We start from the raw sequence: 26,596 nt of genomic DNA on the forward strand, positions 1-26,596 counted from the left end.
AGGACATCACACCTAGCCAGTCAGCATCCTATTCCGATGTACAAGAACCCTGAAACAGCTATCTACGGATGGATATCTGGCTTGGCTATATTCCCTTGTCAAATCACAAGGCTTGTTGAAAAGTCAGATTTTGCTCATAGGGAACCATGTTCGAGAGGTGTTGCTAGCGAGATGGTTCTCTTCCTTGGGAGATACCTCTTTGCATATCAGTTAGAGAGTCAAAATGTTGGTCACATGACAGAGCTGAGAACCAGAAGGCAGTGGATTACTTACAGCTAGAGCCACCAGTAAAAAGAAGGAAGCAGATTTAGCTAAACTGGTGAAAAGGAAAACTGACATAGCTGCCCATTGCTACCAGTCAGATACCACTTTTCATTTTTTAATGGCGTTCTGAAAAGTGAAAGGTGAAACCCGATTGGCTACTATGGCCAACTAAGCCAGTTTTGATAACCCCCCCTCCCCCCATTATCTTCATAGGACACTGGATATACTGTTTGTCTTCGTTGCATGTTGCTGAGTGTTAACTATTCAGCAGTATTCACCTATGAACATAATGTGTTCAACTAACTAAAGGCACCTTTACATGGGCCAATGATCAGGAAGGAGCATCCCTAGGAAAGCTCATGTCTGATTAATTTCCCTATCTAAAGGTGTCACGGACAACCCAATGAATGAACAAAACCTTTCTCACTGGGTGAAAGCATCGCTGGTGCGGTCATCAAAATCATTCTGTCTGGGCAGTAGATCTTGCTGTCTAAACAATGTTCTGCTGTCTAGAGACAATGATTCTCTATGGAGATGAGTGAACGCAGCAGCTATAACCTCCTGAAGGGCAGGCAATTATCAGAAACAAACAGTTCTTTCCTGATAATTGCTTGCTGTGTCGGCCCCTGTAAAGGGGACCAAATAAAGGCCAACATGTATGAAGTCACCTCTTAGCCAACCAACAGATTTAATGTCACCAATGCTGATTGTTACAGAGCATAGGATGCACAACATCTGCAGTGATGAGAGTAAGGTTCCTTGAGAAATGGTCCAGTACATAGTTTTAGTTTTTTGAAGCATGGTTTTTTACAGACAATAGCTGTGTGTTTATATCTATTATATGTATTTTATATGACTAAAGCTTTCTGCATATGAAGATCAGTAATGACAAGAATACCTCCTAGAGTGGCGGTTTGTCCCTTCCTTGCCTACGGGGCTATTATTTAGCCTCCCAGATACAGTGGTATATCTCTACACCTTGGTATATATTTGCCAAATTCTTTAGAAATTATAGAGGACCCCAGCGTGATATATTTAGCATCTTAGAAACTGAATATATGGGGGGGGGGGGGAGAATGTATCATACTGCAGTCTATGCAACTTGTCTGGAACTCACTTAAAGCTATTTTGGGAATCACGCATATATTTAAATTTACCCCCTTATGGTATAGCATGCACCTTAATGAATTTAATAAGATGGAGGATATTGAATATTGGGAAAGAAAGGGAATAATTAGGGTTGAGCAAATTATACACAATGGTGATATTAGGACATTATCGGATATATTTGGGCACAGTGATACTTTCAGGTCAAACACGCGTTTATGTGCACTAAAGATAAAGAGGTGTTTAGGGTTAAGTCACATGACTTTATAGATTGGTGTTTTAATTCATATCAGAATAGTATGTCTATTTCACTAATCTATAGCAAATGGAGAGCGGAAATGGGTAAGAAGAAAAAGTTTAGACGTGAAGCTGAATGGGGTCAAGATATTGGAAATGACAAAATACTAAAATGGGAATTAATTTATAGGAATATTAGGAAAACCTCGATATCTGGGAATCACAGGTTAATTCAGTTTAGGATTCTACACCGCCTATATTACACGCCTACCTCTCTTTCGCGGTTTTATAAGGATGTTTCAGATAGATGCCGAAGGTGTCAGGCCCAACGCGCAGATTTTATACATCTGGTCTGGGGTTGTCCGGTGATCCAGGGTTTTTGGAACAATGTCTTCTCTGAACTCCGGAGATGCTCCCCTTATAATTACGAGGCAGATATAATCACTGTGGTTCTAGGCGCCTCCTTATTTGATGAGCAGGGATGGGAAAATCTGTTCTGGATGAAATCATTTATGTTGGTTAGGGTAATAATCGCCAGGAATTGGGGCTCAAATAACCCCGGTATTTGAATGGCATCAACTGGTTGATAAAGTGAGGAAATATGAAAAACTTGCTATTTGTAATAAGTCCCAGAAAATTAGATGGGATAGAACTTGGTCGTCCTGGTCATAAGGTCCTGCTTGCCGTGGATGTGCCCCCAGACAACGACAAGGAGGGTGGGGGGGATGGAGGGGAATGGGGTTAAGCAGATTTCTGTTTATTGTGTTCTTATTTTCTGATACTAGTTTGGCAATCATGAAAGAAAAGACTACCAAATATGTGAATATCTTTGTAATATCATGTATGTTAATTTTTTATGCTACGGATAAAATTAAAATGAATTCATAAAATTCATGTGTCCACCTTGGCACACATACTAATATGAGTAGAAAACATTGACGTAGTATATAATGTACCCTGAGAAAGGGAAAATGCTGGTTAATGTCATTAATGCATGCTTGGAATATTACATAGCTTACTAACAGTCCTAAATCCATGTATGTTCTTGGCATTCTTGGTCTTTTGCATCATGCTTTTTATTATAATGTTTTAATATATAGTAAGAACTTTTACATTCTTGTTTCAATAAGCTTTTCCTATTTGTATATTATAAGTAAAGCAATGAATTGTGCTTCTATCTGTACCCTAATTGGTGTCACAAGAGTGGTTAAATTGGCCAAATTATTAAATATTATTAGATATTTATCTGCAGATCCCAACAATTCAGTATCTATGCCTCGGTATGGCAGCGGCTTTGATTCTGTGCTCTATTGACTTAAGACGTACATTCAGTGGACCGATAAAGAGTTGCGATCAAAAACTGAATGCCCCTTGTTTAAAGGGCATTTCACATGGCCCAAAGGGAAAGGGGAAAGAATGATCATTATTACGATTGTTCAGCCTTCGTTTACTTTGCATATTGCTGGCAGCACATCCAGAGCAATGGGCTGCTAAAAAACATAGATTTTTGGCTCAACTGACAAATATTAACTCGGCTGCATGAGCCAGTTATTCAGGATGAGCATTTGCACAAATGAGTCTAAGTCTAGGCAAAATGTATAATAAATGGGCTAATTGCTGTAAAAATTTATCATTTGCCAAACCTAGAATTAATTGAATGTAGTTCTGGCGAAAAAGAGCAGTGTTAGTGATTATGTGGTATCTGTGGCAAACATACAGCAGCGACATATAGGTTTTTCATATGCAGTTTCTACAGGTAAGGCCTCATGCATACAACTGTATTTTTAGTCAGTGTGCTATCTGCATTTTTTGTGGATAACTCACTGACCCATTAATTTCAATGGAGCCATGCACACTCATGTTTTTTGTGGATCCATGTGGCTGTTTTGAAAATTATAGAGCAGGTCCTATTCTTAATATAATATTGCGGACAAGAACATCCTTTTCTATTGATGGGGATGAGGAAAAAAAAACTAATTTACAAAGAAGTTATCCAGAAATATGGACACAGCCATGTGCATGAAGCCTAAAGCAACTTGTCCATTTGTATCATTCATATTTCTCCATTTGCTTCACAGAATCAACCAATGATATTGCCTGTTATCTATACCAATATGAAAATTCCTCCTTATTTTTAGATTTACGTTTCTTAAGAAAATCTTTTAAGTACATTATTTTATTTTTCAGTCAATTGGTCATTCATGGTATAATTCCCAAGCATTTTCTAAGTGTATTTTTTTCCAAAGGGGGAACCAGGATTTCTCGGCCCTCCTGGAGAACCTGGATTGCCAGGCTTACCAGGGACAAAGGTAAGAAATAGCATCATTATTTATTATAAACTGCTTGTTTGATACATGAAAGTTGATTTTACTGAAGGATTGCCTTGGTAGCCAGGGGCCTAACAGTGGACCGCAGGTCTGCCGTGTACAGATGCCTATAAGGTCCTGTCTTTGACAGGACCTAATAGGCATTCTGTTAGTTTTACTGTAACAGATATAATACAGGACATTGCAATACAAAGTATCAAAAGATTGCATGTTCAAGACCCTTAGCGGGACTAAGAAAAATAGTAAAAAAAATTGTGTAGAAAAATAAAGTGAATAAAAAAAATGTATATGCAAAATAAAATTAGAGAAAAAAAATGGTATCTCTGCAGCCATAATGACCTGCTGTTTTTAATTCATTTTATCTCCTGAAAAATACAGGTAATAAAAGTGATCACCAAGTTGTATCTGTTCCATCATGGCACCAACTACTACAACTTTTCTTGCAAAAACACACAGACAGAAAAATAAATCTTTGAGTGTGGCAGCACAAACATTTTATTTAAAAAATAAAGTAAAGAAACATTAAAAACTATATAAATTTGGTAATATAATAATACAGACCACAGAATAAAGATATCATGTTGATCACACCATAAAAGCATAACCCCCCCCAAAAAAGTAGAACTACTTTATTTTATTTTTACACCATCACCCCAAAAATGTAATTATATAATACATTAAATGTGCCATTCAAAAATACAACTTGTCCCTCAAAAATTTATCATATGGATATGTCAACTGAAAAAAAAAATTAAAAAAAATGCAGCATCCTAAAATCCAAACCGGGTCGAATCTTTATGGAGTTAAAGCGGATGTCCCATCGGAGACAACCCCTTTCAGACTATAGGCCTGGAATGATGAGTTCATTTTGCGGAGCAATATGTCACCAGCCTGACATTTTCCCTGAAATGGTGCAGGTGGTACTGCATGGCGGCAAGTCAAATGGATATAATATGTAACACTTGGTCATCTTGAGTCCATTAGGACGAGATGCTCCAACAAAACAGCTACCCATTCTGTCTTACAGGGTTGGGTTGTGAGCGAGGGACCTACCTTCTCTGATGTCCATAGGCCATACCACTGTTCTTATGACTTCATAAGACTATCCCTTTAATGGTAGTTTAACATATGAGATATTTTAATATTTTCATTTGTAGGGAGAACGTGGTGAACTTGGACCTCCAGGAAGAGGAGAAAGGGGTATTCAAGGAGTACCAGGTCCAAAGGTATGTCGTACGAGTGTATACTTGATGTTGCCAGGCATATTAGTGAAATATAAATTATTTGTCATTCCCATAAATCATGCATATGACTATGTTACGCTATTACTCTATAAAAGATAATAAATATTTATTTTATTGTCTTCCCCCAGCATTAATTTTATCAGTTGAGATTTCGTTTTTATTACTTGTTCATAAATTCCCAAGATTTATTAAACTGTGCTCACATGTGTTTTTAATAATTGTCTGGAAGACCACATTTTTACACCTTGTGGACCCCTGAAAAATTCAGATCATAAAACCAGTGATAGATTAAGTGGCTTCCTTGAAATGCTGCACGCGTTTCAATAATTGCTTGTCTCCTACAATATTACTTTAATTGCAGTCCTGAACTTGTGCTATGAACTTTGCTAAGCCATACATCATGAGTGTGTGTACCATATTTTAAGTTCTATCATGGGACATGAGGAGATCTCATTCACCTTGTAAATTCATGACTACATGATTAATACTATAAGATTTATTGTATCTATAAACCCAATATGAACAACGATATTTAGATGACTGTTTTTTAATACCTTGTGGCAACAGCTGAACATAGCACCTTACCTTCATGATGCCGGTCATGATGATTGCCCCTACCACCATAGCAATGTCGTAAGGAAATACAAAGAGAGGAGGGCTTCATGTGCAGTAGGGTTTATAGTCAAATCTATTGCTTGAGGTGGCTTATGTCTATGCACCCACCCAGTGCAGTTGCAGGCACACCACTCGTAAGCAGATATCAAAGATATTCACTGCTATTCTGGGATCAGGGATTATGAATACAATAAAACAAGAACAGCCTTTTTGAGCTCTAACATCTTCACAATGTTGTTTTTTAAAGGGGAATTATTTAAAATGGCCACCAGCAGCCTGTTCTAGAATTTGAGCAGAACTGGTTGCCACCACCAGAGCTGCCTAGGGAAGGGGTCTCACTACACTGCTCTACAATAGACGGTAATGATGTGATCAGGCCTATGATATGCCATGATGGCTGAGCAGCCTGACAGGAAAATTTACCAATATCTATTGAGTGTAGTATATGCATCTTCCTGAACATAGTGTGTATAAGTCCCTGTCCCTTCACTCCCCAGGCAACTTTTCAAGTGGAAGCATCCAGTCCTTCTCACATTCTAGGGCAGGTATTTTAAATTATTCCCAGAGAACCCCTTTAAAGGGGTTATGCCCTGATTAATGTAAAAAAAAAAAAAATATGAAAATCAAATATCATGTAGTAGAAGACAGTTTCTAACAAAATTAGAACCAGCCCTGTCCTAACGTCAATGTTGAAACCTGTAGAGTGGTCATTTCCTGATAGCAGCAGTTAGCAGTTATTATACCACACCTCATAGCAGTGGTGTATTTATAGAGGGGGTGGGGCTTTTGGTATCGGGCACCCACCTGTACAATAAGCCAGAAGGCCAAGATGCACCCCAGTACGCACACACCTCTAGGACACTGCTTTAGGGATTTAGAGACCTATACCTTTGAGCACCCTCATATCTATAGGGTTCTACAGTAACTCTGTTATTAGGGTCAGCATCATAGGTGGGCTTTCGAGCTGTTTGCTTCACCAGCCTAACCTGTTGGATACTTGGTGCGCTGTATGCTACATGGCATGGGTGGTCCTGACTAATCGCCATCACCAGCGTGGACACCTACGTTTCACCTACCACCTCCTTACTCCACAGGTTCACTTTCCTCACAGGAGGGTGTTCTAGCCTCCATACCAATTGGTCCCCTTACATATATTTTTAATGGTTGATTTCACAACAAAGTTTTTTTGTTTTGTTTTTCCTTTAGCATTTTTGGGGGCAGTGACTTGTATCTATTCTAGCAGATCGCTTACCCTATTATCCATTTAAGTGATTTCCTTTTTCATCTCAGCAAGTCGGACAAAAAATAAACAGCAGGTGGCGCTATACAGATACATTTTATTGAATAACTCAGTGGCTATGCTACATTTTTTATTACATGTAATTACAAAAGTATTTAGATCCAGGTGCTGGTTTGAAACTGTAGAATATTTTTCATGGTAGCTAGGCGCCTCAATGGCGGAAACTCCGCCCACCCACAGTGGCCAATGGCTGCATGAATTTTTAGGTAATACGTCTGTTAACCCACAAATTAGTAAAGACATTTGCCACCATGGATGGGGTTGCAACAGTGGGAACCAAGCCTAAATGTTTCTTGCCTTATTGTATCAGTGATCCTTAGCACAACAGTCTATAATATTACAGAACTGGCAGTATTGGTGTGACCTAGGTTTACATTATAATTTCAAAGGCACTGAAAATGCAAGGATGATATAGTATGGGCACAACATTTAGATTACAGTATGTGCAAAATTCCATCACTGCAAAAGTGCTGCAGGAAAAAAGGTCAAAGTGACATAAACCTGCGGCGAGGAAGCAGGGAAATTCAGTCTCGTAAAGTCCATTGTATTTAGCTGAAGCTATGGGTGGCTGAAGGTCCGTTAACTCATAAAATCGGGTTAGTCTTATTTGCATGGCAGGGTTATTATCAAGGTTTATTATCCATACAGATATATTTTATACCACTGTACCACTGATTTGGATATGTTGCGGTGTCCTCAGCCCCTGTTATAACCATGCCATACATAGTTCCACGAACCCCTTGGCAGCAGTGCTCTATATATACAGTAAATACGTGGCATGTCGTTATGTCCTGCGACATGCCGTGTCACCTTCTGTCCTGTCATGTCTGTTAAAGTAAATACTTGTATTGCCCATAAAGTAGCAATTTTAGATAATGTTTTCTTACATATCTTCATTATGTTATTTCTCTGTTATTCCTCCTAGAATTTTAGGAATCAGTTCACAATTGGGTGTTTCCTTTTCTCTTGTCAAACTGTCTCTCCACAGACTGATTCATTGGGCACTGTCAGACTGTGGAGGGACATGCCCCCAGCTGATAACACCCAGTGGTCAAGTTATTCATAACTTTCTACAGAGGAACCAGAATTGTTCTTTCATGGGGAATAAAAGTATTTACTAATGCAGACACCGGACCACTTTATCTGCTGTAGACCGACAGACAGGACTTCTACTTCACCTTTAACCCTTTCTAGCATGTTCTTCTGTTTTTATATCTCAGGTCTATTACTAGCTTATTCCTTTATTGCTATCCTAATCTCAGTCTATGCTTGCTTTTCTGAATTTTGCATGTCCCAGGGAGAAACTGGGGAACCTGGAAATAGAGGCCCAAAAGGGTCAAAGGTCAGTAGCTTGTTATTTTATATGACAGTATGCATATGTAAGGCAATAACTCTATGTAGATGTATTTGAATTACTATTAACAATCTGTATATGCAAGTGTTTTCTCCTGTGTATTTCAACCCTTTACAATGGCTCCATCTTGTGGCATGAGCATGAAATTACATCTGTTTCAGCTATAAGGAATTAAAGGGGTTCTGCAGTTTGTTTAAACTGATGATCTATCCTCTAGATAGATCATCAGCATCTGATTGGTGGTGGTCCGACACCCGGGACACCCGCCGATCAGCTGTTTGAGAAGGTAGCGGCGATCCACCTTTTCGTTGTTTACCGCAGGCTCAGTGACGTCACGACTTGTATCAACTGGCCTGGGCGCGGCTAAGTTCTGTTCACTTGAATGAAGCTTAGCCCCGCCCAGGCCAGTTGATACAAGTCGTGACGTCACTGGGCCAGCGGTAAACAGTGAGAAAGCCGCAGCGCTCCTGGAGCGCCGCTAACATCTCAAACAGCTGATCGGCGGGGGTCCCAGGTGTCGGACCCCCACCGATCAGATGCTGATGATCTATCCAGAGGACAGATCATCAGTTTAAACAAACTGCAGAACCCCTTTAATGATTTTCTAGCTATTTTCTTTGCAAAAAAATCTTTTCCATGATGAAAACAATCTACCAAGAATAGTCTATGAATAGTTATCATGAATAAAACCATTCAGCGGCACAAATGACATAATTTACTAAACCATTATTTTAATTAGAGGTTACTTGTATATGTGTGAAATGATGAGATGTGTAACAATGTGTGATTGTTGGTATGGAGATTGTGATTTCATTTTCTGTCATGTAAGCTAAATCTGCCCAGATTTCAAATAACCAGATACACACTCCTATCAAGTATTCCTTTTATGAGAACCAGCATCTCTCCATGTAAAACATGAAAACTGCAAAAATGCTAAGAAAATCTGCAACAAACACAAGTTTTCTTATGGCCTACGTGTTCATACTATAGGATGGTGCATTTTCAATACCTCTAATTGTTTATGAAAAGCATATTTCTTATTTGCACCTTGATTATACAAATCTACATTAACTGGACTATATATTAATAAATCATGTGAAATAGTAACCAGTGCAGAGAAATAAACTGAACACGATACCTGAACCAAGAAGCAGTTATATACACAAGGCGCATATACTGTAAGCCTTGATAGAGTGTAATGCAAGAATGTTGAAAAAAAGTAAGATAATGCTATGGTGTGTCCCAGCTGAATAACAATAGCTACTTGGCACTCGTCCACCCCATTAAGATTCTGTATTCCCTTAATAATTTGAATCTTGCAGAGTTTAATTCTGCAAAACATATGTTCATCAGAGTATTTGGTTACAATAGAGAAGTTACTTATTTCGAATGATTAGTAGATTTTTTGAAATCCCAGTGCAATTACAAGACCATCAATTATGTGATAGTTGCACAAGTCTTCAGGTCCACAGCTTCCTTGTTCACAGCACCACAGCTTTATTGCCTGACAAGTACATAGCTCCACACCTTCATTGTTCGACAAGTTCACAGTTCCACACCTTCAGTGTCCCATAGGTTCATAGTTGTACGTTTTATCATCCCTAAAGTTCAGAGCTTTATTGTCCCACATGTTTAGCTCTCCACAGCTTCAATATACAACAACTTTATAGCTCCATTTCATTTCCCCACATTTTCAGAGCTCCATATTTTCATTATCTGTCAATTTCAGAGCTCCACAGCTTCGTTATTCTACATGTTCACATCTCAAGAGCTTTATTATCCCGCAAGTTCACAGCTCCATAGCTTCATTGTCCTCCAAGTTTAAATTTCCACAGCTTACTTGTCCCACAAGTTTCAAGCTACAAAGCTTCACTTTCCAACAAGTTCAAAGCTCCACAGCTTCCTCGTCCTAAAAGTTCACTGCTTGATGGCATCACTGTCCCACAACTTCATATCTACACAGTTTCATTGCCCTACAAGTTCACAGCTCCACAGCATAAGTTTACAGCACCACGGCTTCCTTGTCCTACAAGTTCACAGCTCCAGAGGGTCAATGTCCTAGAAGTTCACAGCTCCACAGGTTCCTTGGCCTACAAGATCACAGCTCAACAGCATCATTGTCCTACAAGTTCACAGCTCAACAGCTTCCTTGTCCTACAATTTTACACCTCCACAGCGTCATAGTCCTATAAGTTCACAGCTCCACAACAGAATTCTCTTACAAGTTCTGAGCTCCACAGCTTTCTTGTTGTACAAGTTCACAGCTCCACAGCATCACTGTCCTACATGTTCACAGCTTCCTTGTTCCACAACATCTGAGCTCAAGTTTACAGCTCCACAGCTTCATTGTCCTACTAGTTCACAGATCAACAGCTTCATTGGCCTACCAGTTTATGGCTCCACAGCTTCCTTACAAAGAGTCATGTCTTTTTTGTCACACAGCTCAGGTCATTATCATGTTCACAGCTTCATTGGTCTGCAAGTTCATACCTCCAAATTTTCATTTTAACACAAATTCCCCTGTGCCCTGGCATTCATAAAATTATTTTACTTCTGATACTTAATCTAATGTAAGGATACATGGTAGCTGCTGTTATGGTCCCTGTGACGAAACCAACCTCGCCACGGTGTTTTGGAGGGGGCTGGTTGCTAGCCTCTTGCCTCAGGATTATGGCCCATACTAACTTTAAAGAAAACAGGCCGGCCGCACAGCTTAAATCTGTCTTTGGAATTGTGTTTTATGTTATTATGCGTTCGGTTAAATTGTATGTTATGTGAGGGCACCCAGATAGCTAATATTATTGTATTCGTGTATTCTGAGTGCCATTCACCTAATGATATGCACTCAGACTTGAGCTATCTGGGGATATGTTAAATGTCTGTGTTTGCTGGGAGGGTGTGCCATTGTGTGTTTGGGTGGTGATTCCTGTCCTGTTGTCTCCACGTGTGTATTGGTGTTTTCCCTTTGTCCTGAGACATAATTGGATTGCTCCTCGGGTGTCGCTAGGCAGAGAGGAGGAAACCATGATGCATTGTGGGGATGTGTTGTGTCTGTGTATCCTGAATTTCTGCATATCTGTCCTGTGTCGCAGTCTCCATTCTGGTCCCCTAAGGGCGTGGCCACCAGATGGGGACCTGCATAAATACAGGCGGGTAGCCCTCAATAAAGTGTTCCTGTTTTATCCTTCATCATGCTGAGACTGGTGTTTGGATAACTGATCAAACTGGGGGATTGCTATACGCTGAAGATTTGCTATACTCCCCTGGCATAACTACTAGCTCTTGTAAGAGCTGTTCCTGCTCTCTGGCTGTAGGAGAGGTTCACCCACTGGAGCCTGGAGCCTTGTCGTAGGTCCAGCGTGGGTGGAGGACGGTGAGACCCCAACCAAGCTGCGGCGGTTCGTGGGGTCTGCAGGGCGTACGGTGTCAAGTGGAGTGCTTGGAGTCCTCGGAAAGCACTAGGAGCATCTATCGACGGAGGTACCCGGTCGGGGTGCTAGGAGATCCGTTACATTGGTGGCAAGCAGTGGGATGGCGTCCTAGTGTGAGGAGAAGCAGCTCGGAGACACCGTTCGTGGAGTATATTGAGGGCAACGCTAGTATCCGTACAGCGCCCCTGGCTACAGCAGGATGGAATCGGCTAGTCTTCGAACAGCGTTCCACTACGAGGAGGATGATGACCCGGACTGGAGGGATGCAGTCCGGAAAGGCGTCTGGCACGAGGCCCTGGAAGATGTACAGCGTCGGCGGGGCGAGTGTCTCCCCAGTGAGGAGCAGCAGTTGCGGATGCGAGTGGCCCTGCGAATGCCCCTTCTGGGAGAGGAGCCCCTGAATGAGTGGGTGACAGAACTGGAGAGCCTGGTATGGAAGGAGCTTTGGCTAGATGACGCCTACCAGGCACTCTGGTGGTATGTGATTCGGTACTCCCCCTGGATGGCTGAGCACGACAGACCCGAGGGTGAGGATTATGATGGCCCTGGCCTGTTGTTTGAGGCCTTTGCAGAACCGGAGTTCGGAGATGCTGGAGGGTCCCGGTTCTGGGATATCTATGACTACAGAGAAGCTATGCATGATTGGGCAACAGCGAGAGAGGTGAGACAAGACCTGGCATCTCTAGTGACAAAGGAGTGGGAGCTGGAGCAGGACTACCAATACTTCTTCAGCTCAATTCGGTCCCAATATACACTGCCAGAGAGCTGGGTGGCAGTCCCGGACCTACAACCCTACAGCTGGGAAGACCCGACTGAAGTATCCCCTGCTTCAGTACCAGCTACAGAGGTAGGGGTCCTCATAGACTGGTCCTGTGAGGAACCACAACAGGCAGGTGGAGACGGGACCGAGGGCTCTCCACCGGGATGCTGGGATGCTGGCCCAGACCCTCAGCAGCAGCCGGAGTTGCCAGGTGTGGACGCAGGTGATCCTGACTCGCAAATGTTGAGGGACCTCACAGACTGGTCCTGGGAGGACCCACAGATGGCAGGTGGAGATGGGACTGAGGTCTCTCTACTGGCCCTACAGGGATGCTGGGCCGCCTGCCCAGATCTCCAGCGGCAGTGCATATCACAGGGAGAGGAGACAACCGGTCTCTCTCCCCAGCGGCAACCTGAGTTCCAGGGGGAGGAGATGCGGGGTCGCTCTGCCTTACAGCAACCAGAGTCCTGGGGAGGAGAGGCAACCGGCCTCACCTTCCACCAGCAGCCGGAGATACCGGGAAAAGGGGAACACAAACCCCTCTACACGGGCGCAGATGAGACCGCGGGCTTGGTGCCAGTCCTACAGGGATGCTGGACAGTCGGTCCAGATCCCCATCCATCTCCGCAGGGATACCAGGAGGAGGAGGTAAGCGAGCCCTCCCCTTCCCAGCTACTTCCCAACAGAGTTCTGGGGGCAGGAGATGAGCCTGCGCTACCCACTGATTTCTTCCCAGCGGAAGAGCTGGCATCAGGGCAGAGCGCAGTCGGCCTCTGCCCTCCCCTACCCTCTTCTTCAGAGCCGGACTTTCCACAGGCTACCCCCGCGGAAGAGTTGGCATCTGGGCAGAGCGCAGTCGGCCTCTGCCCACCAAGTACCCACAGCTCCAAGCTGGAGAACCACAAGGCAGCAAGGAGTCGCAGATGCCCACTCAACAGCTGGGGACATACGGAACAGAGCCAGGCCCCAAAATTCAACAGGTCCAGTATGGGGTTGTGGTTGGACTGCCAGACTAACTCAGGTACTGACCGTGAGGTCAGGTATCTGGTTAGTCTTCCCTGGAAGGGGGAGATGTGTGACGAAACCAACCTCGCCACGGTGTTTTGGAGGGGGCTGGTTGCTAGCCTCTTGCCTCAGGATTATGGCCCATACTAACTTTAAAGAAAACAGGCCGGCCGCACAGCTTAAATCTGTCTTTGGAATTGTGTTTTATGTTATTATGCGTTCGGTTAAATTGTATGTTATGTGAGGGCACCCAGATAGCTAATATTATTGTATTCGTGTATTCTGAGTGCCATTCACCTAATGATATGCACTCAGACTTGAGCTATCTGGGGATATGTTAAATGTCTGTGTTTGCTGGGAGGGTGTGCCATTGTGTGTTTGGGTGGTGATTCCTGTCCTGTTGTCTCCACGTGTGTATTGGTGTTTTCCCTTTGTCCTGAGACATAATTGGATTGCTCCTCGGGTGTCGCTAGGCAGAGAGGAGGAAACCATGATGCATTGTGGGGATGTGTTGTGTCTGTGTATCCTGAATTTCTGCATATCTGTCCTGTGTCGCAGTCTCCATTCTGGTCCCCTAAGGGCGTGGCCACCAGATGGGGACCTGCATAAATACAGGCGGGTAGCCCTCAATAAAGTGTTCCTGTTTTATCCTTCATCATGCTGAGACTGGTGTTTGGATAACTGATCAAACTGGGGGATTGCTATACGCTGAAGATTTGCTATACTCCCCTGGCATAACTACTAGCTCTTGTAAGAGCTGTTCCTGCTCTCTGGCTGTAGGAGAGGTTCACCCACTGGAGCCTGGAGCCTTGTCGTAGGTCCAGCGTGGGTGGAGGACGGTGAGACCCCAACCAAGCTGCGGCGGTTCGTGGGGTCTGCAGGGCGTACGGTGTCAAGTGGAGTGCTTGGAGTCCTCGGAAAGCACTAGGAGCATCTATCGATGGAGGTACCCGGTCGGGGTGCTAGGAGATCCGTTACAGTCCCATCACCCTTCTAGCAAATGTGTATACAGTGTATATTTTTTTACATTTTCACTTTAAACATGTCCTTATAAAATGGGAATGTACTTATAGTGGTGATGATTTCAGTAAGGGACAGTAGAACACTAATCATGATGCACACAGAAGCCAGGTGACCCTAGATGTCTTACTGGAACTTCACTCAGAGACACTGACTAATTTCCACAGTATTTTCAATGTCTGTGTCAGCTGTTCCCAGGATTATGACATGAAGCCACCAGTACGGCTATGTTCACACACCATAGACAGCTGCTTAATCCATGATTAAGTGACAATGCTAGTCATGGAGCTGGTCGTAGGTTTACTTCTATGGGTCAGACGCTGTTTCTCCTTGAAGTATGTTGTGTTGCAGCATGACTTTGTCTTATATGATAAAGTGATTTTTAAATAGTTTTTGCTAAGTTTCAGTTTCTGTCATTTTAGGGAGATTCCGGAAGCAGCGGTGATGCAGGTCCTACTGGTCCCAGAGTAAGTTTCATTTTGTTATTACATATGTTAATCTGGATTGCACTGTACAGGTAATATTCCGGGGCCTTGAATATGTTCAAAAAGGTGGACATACTCTTCACCTCACCTAATGTATTTCAGAAATTAAAACTCTTACCTCTGACTTGTGTTTAGGTGATTTCACACATAACATTTTTTAGGGAGAATGTTGTGTTTTTACAGAATCTGTCCTGGAGTTTTTTCAGCATTTTTTACCATATATTTTTTTTATTGAAAGCCAATGATGAAATAATTCTTCTCTTTAGGGCTTTTTTTATAGATCCATTTTTTTAAATACACACTATTGTCCCATAGGCCTCTCTATAAGCCTTGGAAAATGTCTAAGAAAAACACATGGTACAAATTGTCTAAATAAAAGGAATACAACACAAAAAAGCACAGGCTTCTTAATACAGTTTGCATGTCTTCTGAAGTCTACCCCTGCTATGAGATGCTGCAGGTGTGTTATATAAGTTACACCAATTTGTAGCATACATTATAATTTGTTGGGCCATGGAAGTGCCACCGATTCCGCTAAACACCATGTTCTTTTTTGAAAGATTGCGAGAGCAGACATTTCAAAATTAAACAAATTTTTTTTTTTTTCAGTGTGCAGACAAAATCATGACTTTTTATGCCTTAAAACTGGTGCAGGTCACATATCAACTCCCTACCCTCATGTGTGAAGGAAGCCTAAAGCATAATTATTAAGAGCGTTAAAATATACTGGTAAACGGAGGGTTCATAAGAAAACAGATATGGCCTGTCTTCTAAGTGTAAAGGCCCAGTGTGTTTTCATTCTTTGCATTTGCAGTGTGACTATTGAGTGGGTTTCCGCCTTATTTTTATGGTGCTTGTAGAGAGGAGGATGCTCTATACGTAGGTACACACCTATCGTTAGGGAAAAGGAGTGGCACCTATAGCAATGATGCCTTCTAGTCAATGTAAAAGGTTCAAAAGTACAAAGAAATTATATACAGTATATGTCTGGCTTTTTTCTCTTTTTTTTTTTATCAAGTGGGTTTTTGACATGAGAGACTTATGAATGTATGTCAACAGTAATATAAGGGCTACATTTTTTTTAAACAGGGACCCCCAGGCCAAAAGGGCGATCAAGGAGCAACGGAAATCATAGATTACAATGGAAATATTCAGGAAGCATTGCAGGTAAGACACTGGATGTTCTGGGCTAATGTATCTCTATTAGGGAATATTTGGTTTATGACCACTATTCTTTGGAGAACTGGGCTTCCTTTCATAGGTAGCTTTATCAAGTGTTCGTTCCATGAGAGTTCATGAATCACACCGACTTTCTGGCAGTCCTTAAACCATTCTGTCTCCTTTACTGTCTCTTTGAGTACTGTTGGCTGGCTGTAATATAGAGATATTCTCTGGATAATTGCCTGACATCATCTGCCGAGGACCCACATGATTTATTGCAAGCTTGAAATGCTAGTTAGTTTGAGCAGTATTTTATACATGGCAGTTACAATTTTATTCCGGTTCACTTGGGAACAAGCGGTCGGATTAAACTCCGTAGAATGAGGTTGTCACCACGGGGGGCTGGAACACATCCTGTATACATTTATCATGCTGCCAAATTCTTAACTGCTTAATTATCGTACATTTGTATTAGCAAAGAAAAGCTTTATATTATTCTAGCAGGATGTAATAATGAGAACAATGTTATTTCTTGTCACTATGGCTTGTCATCAGAGGATTACTGCCATTACAGTTACGGTAATCAACCTGCATGGAGTGGTCGTCTGTGTCACGTGTGGTTCTGCATGCTTGTTATCTAGCGACATTATAAAATCGCACATCTCTGTAAATTCACTACATACTAAATGCCACTGCTGCTTCTAAGTTTAATGTCACTAATAAAAGGGCTAATAACACAGTGAAAATAGTAGATATAACTTACTAACTATTAAGGTCTTAAAGGTACATACATAGAAGCATCTCAGACTGGCTGATAATTACAGTACTGTAAAGGTTATGTACACCTTTTGGGGCATTTTTTTATTATTTTATTGTACTCCTTTTAAGCTAAATATGATTTTTTTTCAATCTGTCATTATTAAAATTTAGAACCCCTGTCTCTATACAGCCTTGAGATTCTCTAGTAGCAGGCTCAGAATTTTAACTCTGTTCCGTCAGATCAGACAGCTTATCTCTGATATCCTAAACACTCATTATAGCTCAATCCTTATCTTACTGATAAGAATGGGGCTTAAATAAGTGTTTAGGACCTTTTGGTAATTTAGATAAGGTTTATTAGATGACTGGCACAAAGTGAAAGTACTATTCGAACAGCTATTCTTAACCCTTTGCGACAGAATGGCTCAATATTTTTAATAAAAAACAATTCAAAAGATGATTTTGAGCTCAAAATGAGTAAAATGCAATCACAAAAAAAATGAAAGGTGTACATAGCCTTTAACTGTAATGCGAATTGTAGCCTAAGGGTGTATGTAGATCCCTGGTACATGAAGGGGCCCAGAGTCTTCTCTACATATAAAGACACTGAAGTTATGTTCACACTACAGATCATTTAGGTTGGAAAATCTGCCATAGATTTGCAAGAGGCTTTATCTTGGATTTCTGCTGCTCGTTGCACTTTGTTATGCCACGGATCTTCAATGGGGTCAATCTGTGTGTGAATGCACACACAGATTCAGCATGGAATAAGCTTCAGTTTATGACGTGTTTTTTTTTTTCTTCCACGAGACAGTTTTTAAATTTGCATGGAAAGAAATCTGCAGCATTTTAACAGCAGCACAGATTTCCCATTTGAAATTAATGGGAGGTGGATTTCATGTGGATTTTAGTGTGGAATCTGTGTGAAAATTCTGTCGTCTGAACGTATCCTAATATTATATGGTACATAGGCGGTGATGGCCATATTCCGTGTTTAGCCTTTGGGCTCAGGAGCTTTAAAGGAAATGTGTCACCTATAATCTTTTTCTGCCAGTTAAAACCAGATAGCAACACACATCCTTCTTTCTAATCAGTTTTTATATTTTAATTGTGGATTTTTTATCCCATTTCCTAAACATGATTATAGGGACTGCCATCTTGCCTGCGCTAGTCTTAGCAGCATGTACAGTGGCGTAGATAGATATGACTGGGCCCCACAGCAAATTTTTGAATGGGGCCCCTCTCCTCCAGTAATTTTTTCGCAACCCCTTCCTTTCATGCCGCCCTCCATTCCTGTGGCTAGTAAAGATCGCTCTCTCAGACCAGGGCCGACAGCTGTTCCATCCGTTTTCTACACTGTCTATACTGTCACTGTATATAATTTCATTGTGTAATACTTTTGAGGGGGCCCTGACAAAGTCTTTTAGTCCTCCTCTTCCTGGATGGGCCCCTTCTTGGTCAGGGCCCCAAAGCAGCTGCTTCCCCTGTTTCCCCTATAGTTACGCCCCTGAGCATGTAGAGATATCCTCTAGAGCAGCTACCGAAGGCCATAGACACAATAGTCTGGAAGGGACTAATTCATTTATATGGGATAATTTTCTAGGCATGCTCTGACGTCACTTATTGTGATTGGTAGATTTTGTGTTATTTATGTATAGATAATATCCGTCATTTTCATCCTGCCTGTGATGATAATGACCTAAAATGAATTTCAAAAAATGTGATCATATCTAGTGTGATCTTATTCTTAGTTTAAAAAAATTGATAATGTATTTATTAGTTTGCAGTAGCAACTTACTAGTGATTTTCTTGGTGGTGGAAAAGTACAGACATTATAGACTATGGGTATCTCGAGCAATATGTTTCACCAATTATGATGAGAATCGTCAAGACAAAAACCTCAGCACGCATTGGTTTTTGTCAGGCTGGTTCTCGTTATTCTTTGCCGGAACTGCTGGTCGGAACAGTTGGCTGCCAATGTTAAAGTAGCCTAAATAGAACAGAAAAGGAATGGAGAAAACACTATGGCCCCACATTAGGAAGTAAAGTCAGTAAAGTCCCCTTTACACAGGCTGAAAACTGGGGAACATATCGGGAAGGAGCATTCCCAATAATTGCCCTGTGTGCTGCCCATCACCTGGTGATACAATCAGAGTCATAAATCACATAGCAATAATCAAGTCAACAAAAACAAGAGGATTGAGGGCCCTGCTCGCAAGAGCTTAAAGTCTATGAGGAGATATGGAATATATGCCTATGTAACCCAGAGATGCACTTGTAGGTTAAATAAGCATCTCGGCCACAAAAACTTTAAGGAAAAGATCTCTTGAGTTCATAGACAGGTGTCATATAGGGATAGGTGGCAGAGTTGTTATTTGAAAAGACTTAAAGAAACCTTCAGGTCCTTTGTTTGTCCCATTTAAGAAAAATTACAAAATTGTCTGGACTCCGCATTTATTGTCACAGCTCCATGTGTTGCATTTAACAAATTTCATGTCATTATGTCACCACCTAACCACATCTGCTGTTTTTGGCATTACAGAGTACAAAAATAGTATGTAATAAAATGCTTTTTGTTAATTAACAGGGACCTGCTGGACCCCCTGGACCTCCTGGTTTGCCTGGATCAAAGGTGTTTTTCAGTATTTATTATTAATTGTTATAAACACAGTCGTACACTTTGTGGATTTTGATTGTACAGTATACTTTAGGAGTATGTTCTTTCTTTGCATGATGTTGCTTTTAGTGCTTTGCTGCCCTCTAGAGTTGATTTTGTGCAGTACAATGAAACAACGCACTAATACTTTACTGATAGAGGTACAGTATTTAAAGGGGTATTCCCAACACATACAATGGGGGCATATCGCTAATATATGCCCCCATTGTCTGATAGGTACGGGTCCCACCTCTGGGACCCGCACCTACAAGAAGAACGGAGCGGGGAGATCTGTGGCTGGAAGAGAGCTGTGGCTGCTCAGTCCACCACCAAGAGCTGCCCCCATAAGTGAATGGGAGCACGCATGGCCCTAGCTCCCATTCATTTCTATAGGGCAGACAGCCGAGCCAGCGCTCGGCTATTTTCGGCAGCCCCATTGAAATGAATAGAGGGTGACTGCACAGTGCGCCCTCCATTAATTTCCCCGCTCCGTTCTCGTTGTAGGTGCGGGTCCCAGAGGTGGGACCCACACCTATCAAATAATGGGGGCATATCCTAGCGATATGCCCCCATTGTATGTGATGGCAAAACACCTTTAAGAACACATAATAGGCTCCATTCCTTTGCTAAGGATAGTATATCAGTGGAAAATTCTTGAATCGTCTGTTTAAAGGGGTGTTCCAAAATTTTGATATTGATGAGCTATCCTCAGGATAAGTCATTAGTATCTGATCAGTGGGGGTGTGACACCCAAGATCACCGCCGATCAGCTGTTTGAGAAGGAATCAGCGCTCCTGTGAGCGCCGCGGCCTTCTCCGTGTTACCAAGCACAGGGCAGTACATTGTATATCAGCTGTGCTTGGTAAGCTGCGAGAAGGCCCCGGCACTCACAGGAGCAGAAAACCTCTTTAAGGAAAATAATTGAAAAACTATTTAGACTCAACAACAGAGTCTTCCACGAAGCTCTATGCCTCTATGTGCTATGCATCCTAAAATTGCTCTTACTTTGGATACAGTTTTGTACTGCATTTTGTGCATGGTGTCCATGGGTTTGCGGCATTCAGAGCTTTATATTGCATTATTTACTTGACTCTTTAAACTGTTGATGATTTAGCTGCATTTGTGGCCTGTCTTATAGCTTATGGAGACATGATGCTTTACAGTGCAACTTTCTCATTCTAATAAGTTTACAAATGTTAAATATGGAGAGATATAATTTCTGAACTAGCACTAATATATCATCCTTGTCAGTTTTTATACTTATGTATATGTAGCATCCCCCCCCCATGCATTATACAATAGGTTACATATAAGAAGTAGCACAAAGTATCAAATACATGTACAATTCAAAAGCAGCTACAAGTGAACATTGTGATGATAGGCAATGAATTTACCATTAGATGTTCGGATATCACTATTGGGAGTGGGATTTTTCCCATGGGGTGTAAACATGCAATTGTAGTCAGTGTAGGGCTGCTGTGTCAAGAGATTTCAGATGAAGTGGTAACATCTTTATTGTGCCCTCCTTCTCCTTTATATGACGTGGCGGTTTTACACTGACTTAGTGCCATGAAATCATCCCTTAAAATGTTAAAAGTGTAATGACAAAGGCTAAGCTCACGGTAATCTACATTGTCTCTACAGGGAGAGGGAGGCCCTGTTGGACCTCCAGGAATTGATGGGGAGCAGGTAAAGCATTTTCTAATTTATCAATCACAAACTTTCAAAATCCTCATAGAAAAGGGGTTGAATAAGTATTCTCAGAATGAGGGTGGGCCATCCCCACTGGAAGCAGAAGGCATCAAAGGTTTTCATATGGTTTCAGATTACGTGAACCCTTTTCCCCGTGAACTGTGGGAGCAGGGTAACAATGCATGGGAAGGTACTCGCTGATACGAGTGGATGTAAATGTCTCCCGTTCAGCGGAGTAGTATGGGTTTCTTGCTCTATAAAAGGGTTATACAATTCCTTTAATTTAGTTTTGTGCTAAACAGCAGGTCATTACTGGAACTTTCATTTTTAGTAGGGTAGATGCACAAACAGAAAAACGCTGTGGCCAATCCACTGCAAGATCCACATGTGGATATTTCTGTGAATTTAACTCCTGTACAATGAAAAGGGTGAAATGTGTGGTGAAAATCCGCAACAGAAAGTGACGATGCAGATTTTAAAATCCACACCGCAGGTTGATTTTTGTGCAAAAAAATGCCATACCATATGGATGACATTTGCTCAGATCTCTTACACATGGCTGGTCGTGTAATCCACTGCAGATTTTACATGGGCAAATACACGCTGAGAATATTAATTCCCCCCTGCCTTTACCTGTGTGCCCCTACCCTAATTTTGTCAGCTCTAAAGTTTTTCAGACACATAATAATTTAGAATATGTTCACACATCGTACTTAAATTTGCATAAAATCCACTAATAATCCACATCTCACGGATTTGAATGGGGTTTCCGCAACCCTGTTTACATGCAATGGAAAACTTCCGGTTGCGTTGTGGAGCTGCCGCTCAACTGCAGCAAATAGACCAACAGACTGGGATTTGTTCTACAGAAGTAAATAGACATCAGATTTTAATCCAATTTGGAAAGATTTGTGATGTCCTGTTCTGGAATAGCAGCTTTCACATTTCAGTTTTCTTTACCTAATGACATCTTTAAGGCCAAGTTCACACTTCAGTTGTTTGGTCAGTTATTTCCATCAGTTATTGTGAGCCCAAACCAGTAGTGAGGCCTACTCAGAGATCAGGTGTAATGGGAAGATCGGCTCACAATAACTGATGGAAATAACTGATCAAATAACTGAAGTGTGAACTTAGCCTTACTGTTAATTGTAAGAAATACATTATAATAACCCCACAATTTCAACACAGAAAAGTCTCTGAAGAAGACAACTAGAAATTTGATATGGTTTCCACCAGGGGTGGGATTCAAATTTTTAACAACAGGTTCCCTACTCAGCGGTGGATACGCAGCGCGTCACGAGTCATGACACATATTTACATACACCATATATATGCAACACAGTCACGACATATTTACATACACCATATATACACTACACACAAATACACTATATATACACTACACACATACCACTCAACTTTTAAAAAGCCTTAGGCCCCCTCTTTGTTATTACTGTAATGGCCCCCTCTTTTTTATTATTATTATAATGGCCCACTCTTTATTTTTAATGTAATGGCCCCCACTTTATTATTAATATAATGACCCCCTCTTTTTTATTAATATAATGGCCCCCTCTTTATTGATAATATAATGGCCCCCTCTTTATTATTAATATAATGGCCCCCTCTTTATTATTAATATAATGGCCCCCTCTTTATTATTACTGTAACGGCCCCCTCTTTGTTATTACTGTAACGGCCCCCTCTTTGTTATTACTGTAACGGCCCCCTCTTTATTATTATTATAATGGCCCACTCTTTATTTTTAATGTAATGGCCCCCACTTTATTATTAATATAATGGGCCCCACTTTATTATTAATATAATGGCCCCCTCTTTATTATTAATATAATGGCCCCCACTTTATTATTAATATAATGGCCCCCTCTTTATTATTATTATAATGGCCCCCTCTTTATTTTTAATGTAATGGCCCCCACTTTATTATTAATATAATGGCCCCCTCTTTATTATTATTATAATGGCCCACTCTTTATTTTTAATGTAATGGCCCCCACTTTATTATTAATATAATGACCACCTCTTTTTTATTAATATAATGGCCCCCTCTTTATTATTAATATAATGGCCCCCACTTTAATAACAAAGAGGGGGCCATTACATTAATAACAAAGAGGGAGCCATTACATTAATAATAAAGAGGGGGCCATTATATTAATAATAAAGAGGGGGCCATTACATTAATAACAAAGAGGGGGCCATTACATTAATAATAAAGAGGGGCCCATTATATTAATAATAAAGAGGGGGCCATTACATTAATAACAAAGAGGGGGCCATTACATTAATAATAAAGAGGGGGCCATTATATTAATAATAAAGAGGGGGCCATTACATTAATAACAAAGAGGGGGCCATTACATTAATAATAAAGAGGGGGCCATTACATTAATAATAAAGAGGGGGCCATTACATTAATAATAAAGAGGGGGCCATTACATTAATAATAAAGAGGGGGCCATTATATTAATAATAAAGAGGGGGCCATTACATAGTGGAGTACCGCTTAAAAAAGCTGCTCTTACTCTGTGGGCAAAATAGATGTGTTTCCCTGTGTGTGGCCACCTTAAATATTGTCATCAACCCCATCCATAACTCTTGTTTGGCTAAAAGAATCTAAACATTGGGTCAGGATGAGGGGAAGGTGGAGTAGGCACCTGCTTAGGAGAAATAATTAATACTTACCTCTCTCTCCTTCACAGCTTGTGGCATCCTGGTACAGGCGGTCACCAATGCCTCGCTCACTGTGCCTTCCCGCGCCGCGTCATCGCGTCATCTCGCGAGATCCGCCGCAGGAGGTCACAGTGAGGTACGTGACTAAGTCCTGCGTCGCACCTCAACTGAAGCCGCTCCCCCGGCCCCTCCTCACTTCGCCTGCCCAGCTGCCCTGCACAGTGCGCGTCACACAGGGCCTCTCCTCTCGGCTTCCGCTCCGCCCCCACCCCTATAGCTACGCCACTGGTGCAGGCGCAGCTGCAGGACCGGGTCGGGATCCCTGCTTCTCACCGGTCCTGCGAACCGCCTGTAATTTTAACAAACGGTTCGGCAGAACCGGAGAGAACCGGCTGGATCCCATGCCTGGTTTCCACTACGTCATTGTTTTTTTCACATGCCATAGTCAGTTGTCATGTCTACAAATGCTATTGGGTAGAGTGTAACTGTTGAAACTCTCACTTGTCTTAAAAAGGAAATCCTTTAAAAAAATTAAAAAAAAGTATTACTTCGCCCATTGAAGGCCACCTCAAACCCTATTGGGGACAGGCTGTAGACAATATATAGTTTTTTTGTGCCCTTGGGAATACCACGCGTCACCTTGACTTTGTGACCGTGAAAATGTATACCATTGTCACAATCTTTATGTAATGCAAATCAGTGTTTTTGAAAATTTAGAAATTTTGTTTGCCCAATTTGCCCTAATTTCAGACCTGCTAAACAACCATTACCTCTGCGTACAAATTTCCACCGTCTCTGCTATTACTCTTTCACATGTAGACTCATATTAGTCATGTACAGCCCCATTCTCATCAATATATTAATTCCCATCACATGCCTTCAATATTAAATTCAGTGTAAGGTGGGAGCAGAGCGTTTTGCGCAGAGTGGAAAGGTTTGAAGGTATATAATTATTCATTACATAGATTTGGAAAATTATCATATGGAGATTGCATTTAATAGACACATCATGAACATCTTTGTCATTTGTGGGATGATTGCTGTAAAATGATGGAAAATAATGCTATTCCCATCACTCTTCTTGCAGCAGATATCTCAAGTAAACAGTTGATATACTGGCCCGCATTTACTAATGTGAGTGCACATAGATTTTGGTGTGAATTGCTCCAAAATGTTGCACAATTTGGTTAAAAGAAATTATCTGCGTCTCGGCCAATGAAGTCAATATGAAGTCATACAAAAGTATCTATCCCTGCACCAAATACATCATCCAGCCTGAGACACTTTCATAAATCTGGCCCCATGTTTACCCCTCCTGTAGAAGTAGTAAATCTGCCCCACTGTTTTGGTTAATAGAAATGGATTCTTAGGATAATTCTGAATATAACTTCACAAATATAATCAAATACTGTACGAAATAAAACAGCAGATGATGGGTCATAAAGTGTTACAAATGGAGAATGTTACTCGTAATTTTTGAGTAATTCTAAGTGTTCTAACAACATGTCTACAATAATTTACTTTAATAACTGAATTATTCCTGAAGTGCTTGTGTCCTGCATGAGGTGATGGGAGTTATAATCCTCTTTTATAAATGCTTACGTTGATTTCTGGCTGCTGCAGACTACATGGAGAGATTAGTCTTACCAGTCAATCCTCTGTGTAAATGGCTCTACCTCTTCACATCCATTCTATTCATTACCTCCTCTATGCAAGCTTTAGGCCTGTTTCACACGGGCTTCATGTTTTTGGGCCGGATAAGATGCAGGTGCGTTGCGAGAAAATGTGCGATTTTTCTGCGGGATTGCAAAACATTGTAATGCGTTTTGCGCGCGCGTGAGAAAAATCGGCATGTTTGGTACCCAAACCCAAACTTCTTCACAGAAGTTCAAGTTTGTGATCAGTGTTGTGTAGACTGTATTATTTTCCCTTATAACATGGTTATAAGGAAAAATAATAGCATTCTTAATACAGAATGCTTAGTACAATAGTGATGGAGGGGTTAAAAAAATAAAATTTAAATTGAACTCCCCTTAATCCACTTGTTCGCGCAGCCCGGTTTTTCTTCTGCCTTCATCTGTGAGGAAAAGGACATGTGGTGACGTCACTGCGCTCATCACATGGTCCATCACATGATCCATGGTCCATCACATGATGGATCATGTGACGGACCATGTGATGAGCGCTGTGACGTCACCACAGGTCCTTTTCCTACTGCACAGCAAAGATGAAGACAGAAGAGAAGCCGGGCTGTGCGAACAAGTGGATTAACCTCTTAAGGACACATGACGTACCGGTACGTCATGATGTCCTGGTACTTAAGGACACATGACGTACCGGTACGTCATGAATGGTTCCGATCACCGCCGCTCGGCGGGCGGTGATCGGAACCCGGTGCCTGCTCAAATCATTGAGCAGGCACCTGGGGCAAATGCGCCGGGGGGTCCTGTGACCCCCCCCATGTCGGTGATCGCAGAAAACCGCA

General features: G+C 41.6%; 1 protein-coding gene across 1 annotated transcript in view; it reads left to right on the top strand.

Moving 5' to 3' along the window:
• COL25A1 (collagen type XXV alpha 1 chain) overlaps positions 1-26,596 on the top strand; it is a 423,067-nt gene that overhangs the window by 345,112 nt on the left and 51,359 nt on the right. Inside the window, exons 19-26 of the mRNA XM_044277438.1 lie at positions 3,855-3,917; positions 5,093-5,161; positions 8,392-8,436; positions 15,087-15,131; positions 16,239-16,316; positions 16,866-16,889; positions 19,657-19,701; positions 21,370-21,414. Coding sequence (XP_044133373.1) covers positions 3,855-3,917; positions 5,093-5,161; positions 8,392-8,436; positions 15,087-15,131; positions 16,239-16,316; positions 16,866-16,889; positions 19,657-19,701; positions 21,370-21,414 — 414 coding nt within the window. The remainder of the gene's footprint in view (positions 1-3,854; positions 3,918-5,092; positions 5,162-8,391; positions 8,437-15,086; positions 15,132-16,238; positions 16,317-16,865; positions 16,890-19,656; positions 19,702-21,369; positions 21,415-26,596) is intronic.

The sequence above is a fragment of the Bufo gargarizans genome, chromosome 1 (genome assembly GCF_014858855.1).
Source record: "Bufo gargarizans isolate SCDJY-AF-19 chromosome 1, ASM1485885v1, whole genome shotgun sequence".
Lineage (NCBI taxonomy): Eukaryota > Metazoa > Chordata > Amphibia > Anura > Bufonidae > Bufo > Bufo gargarizans.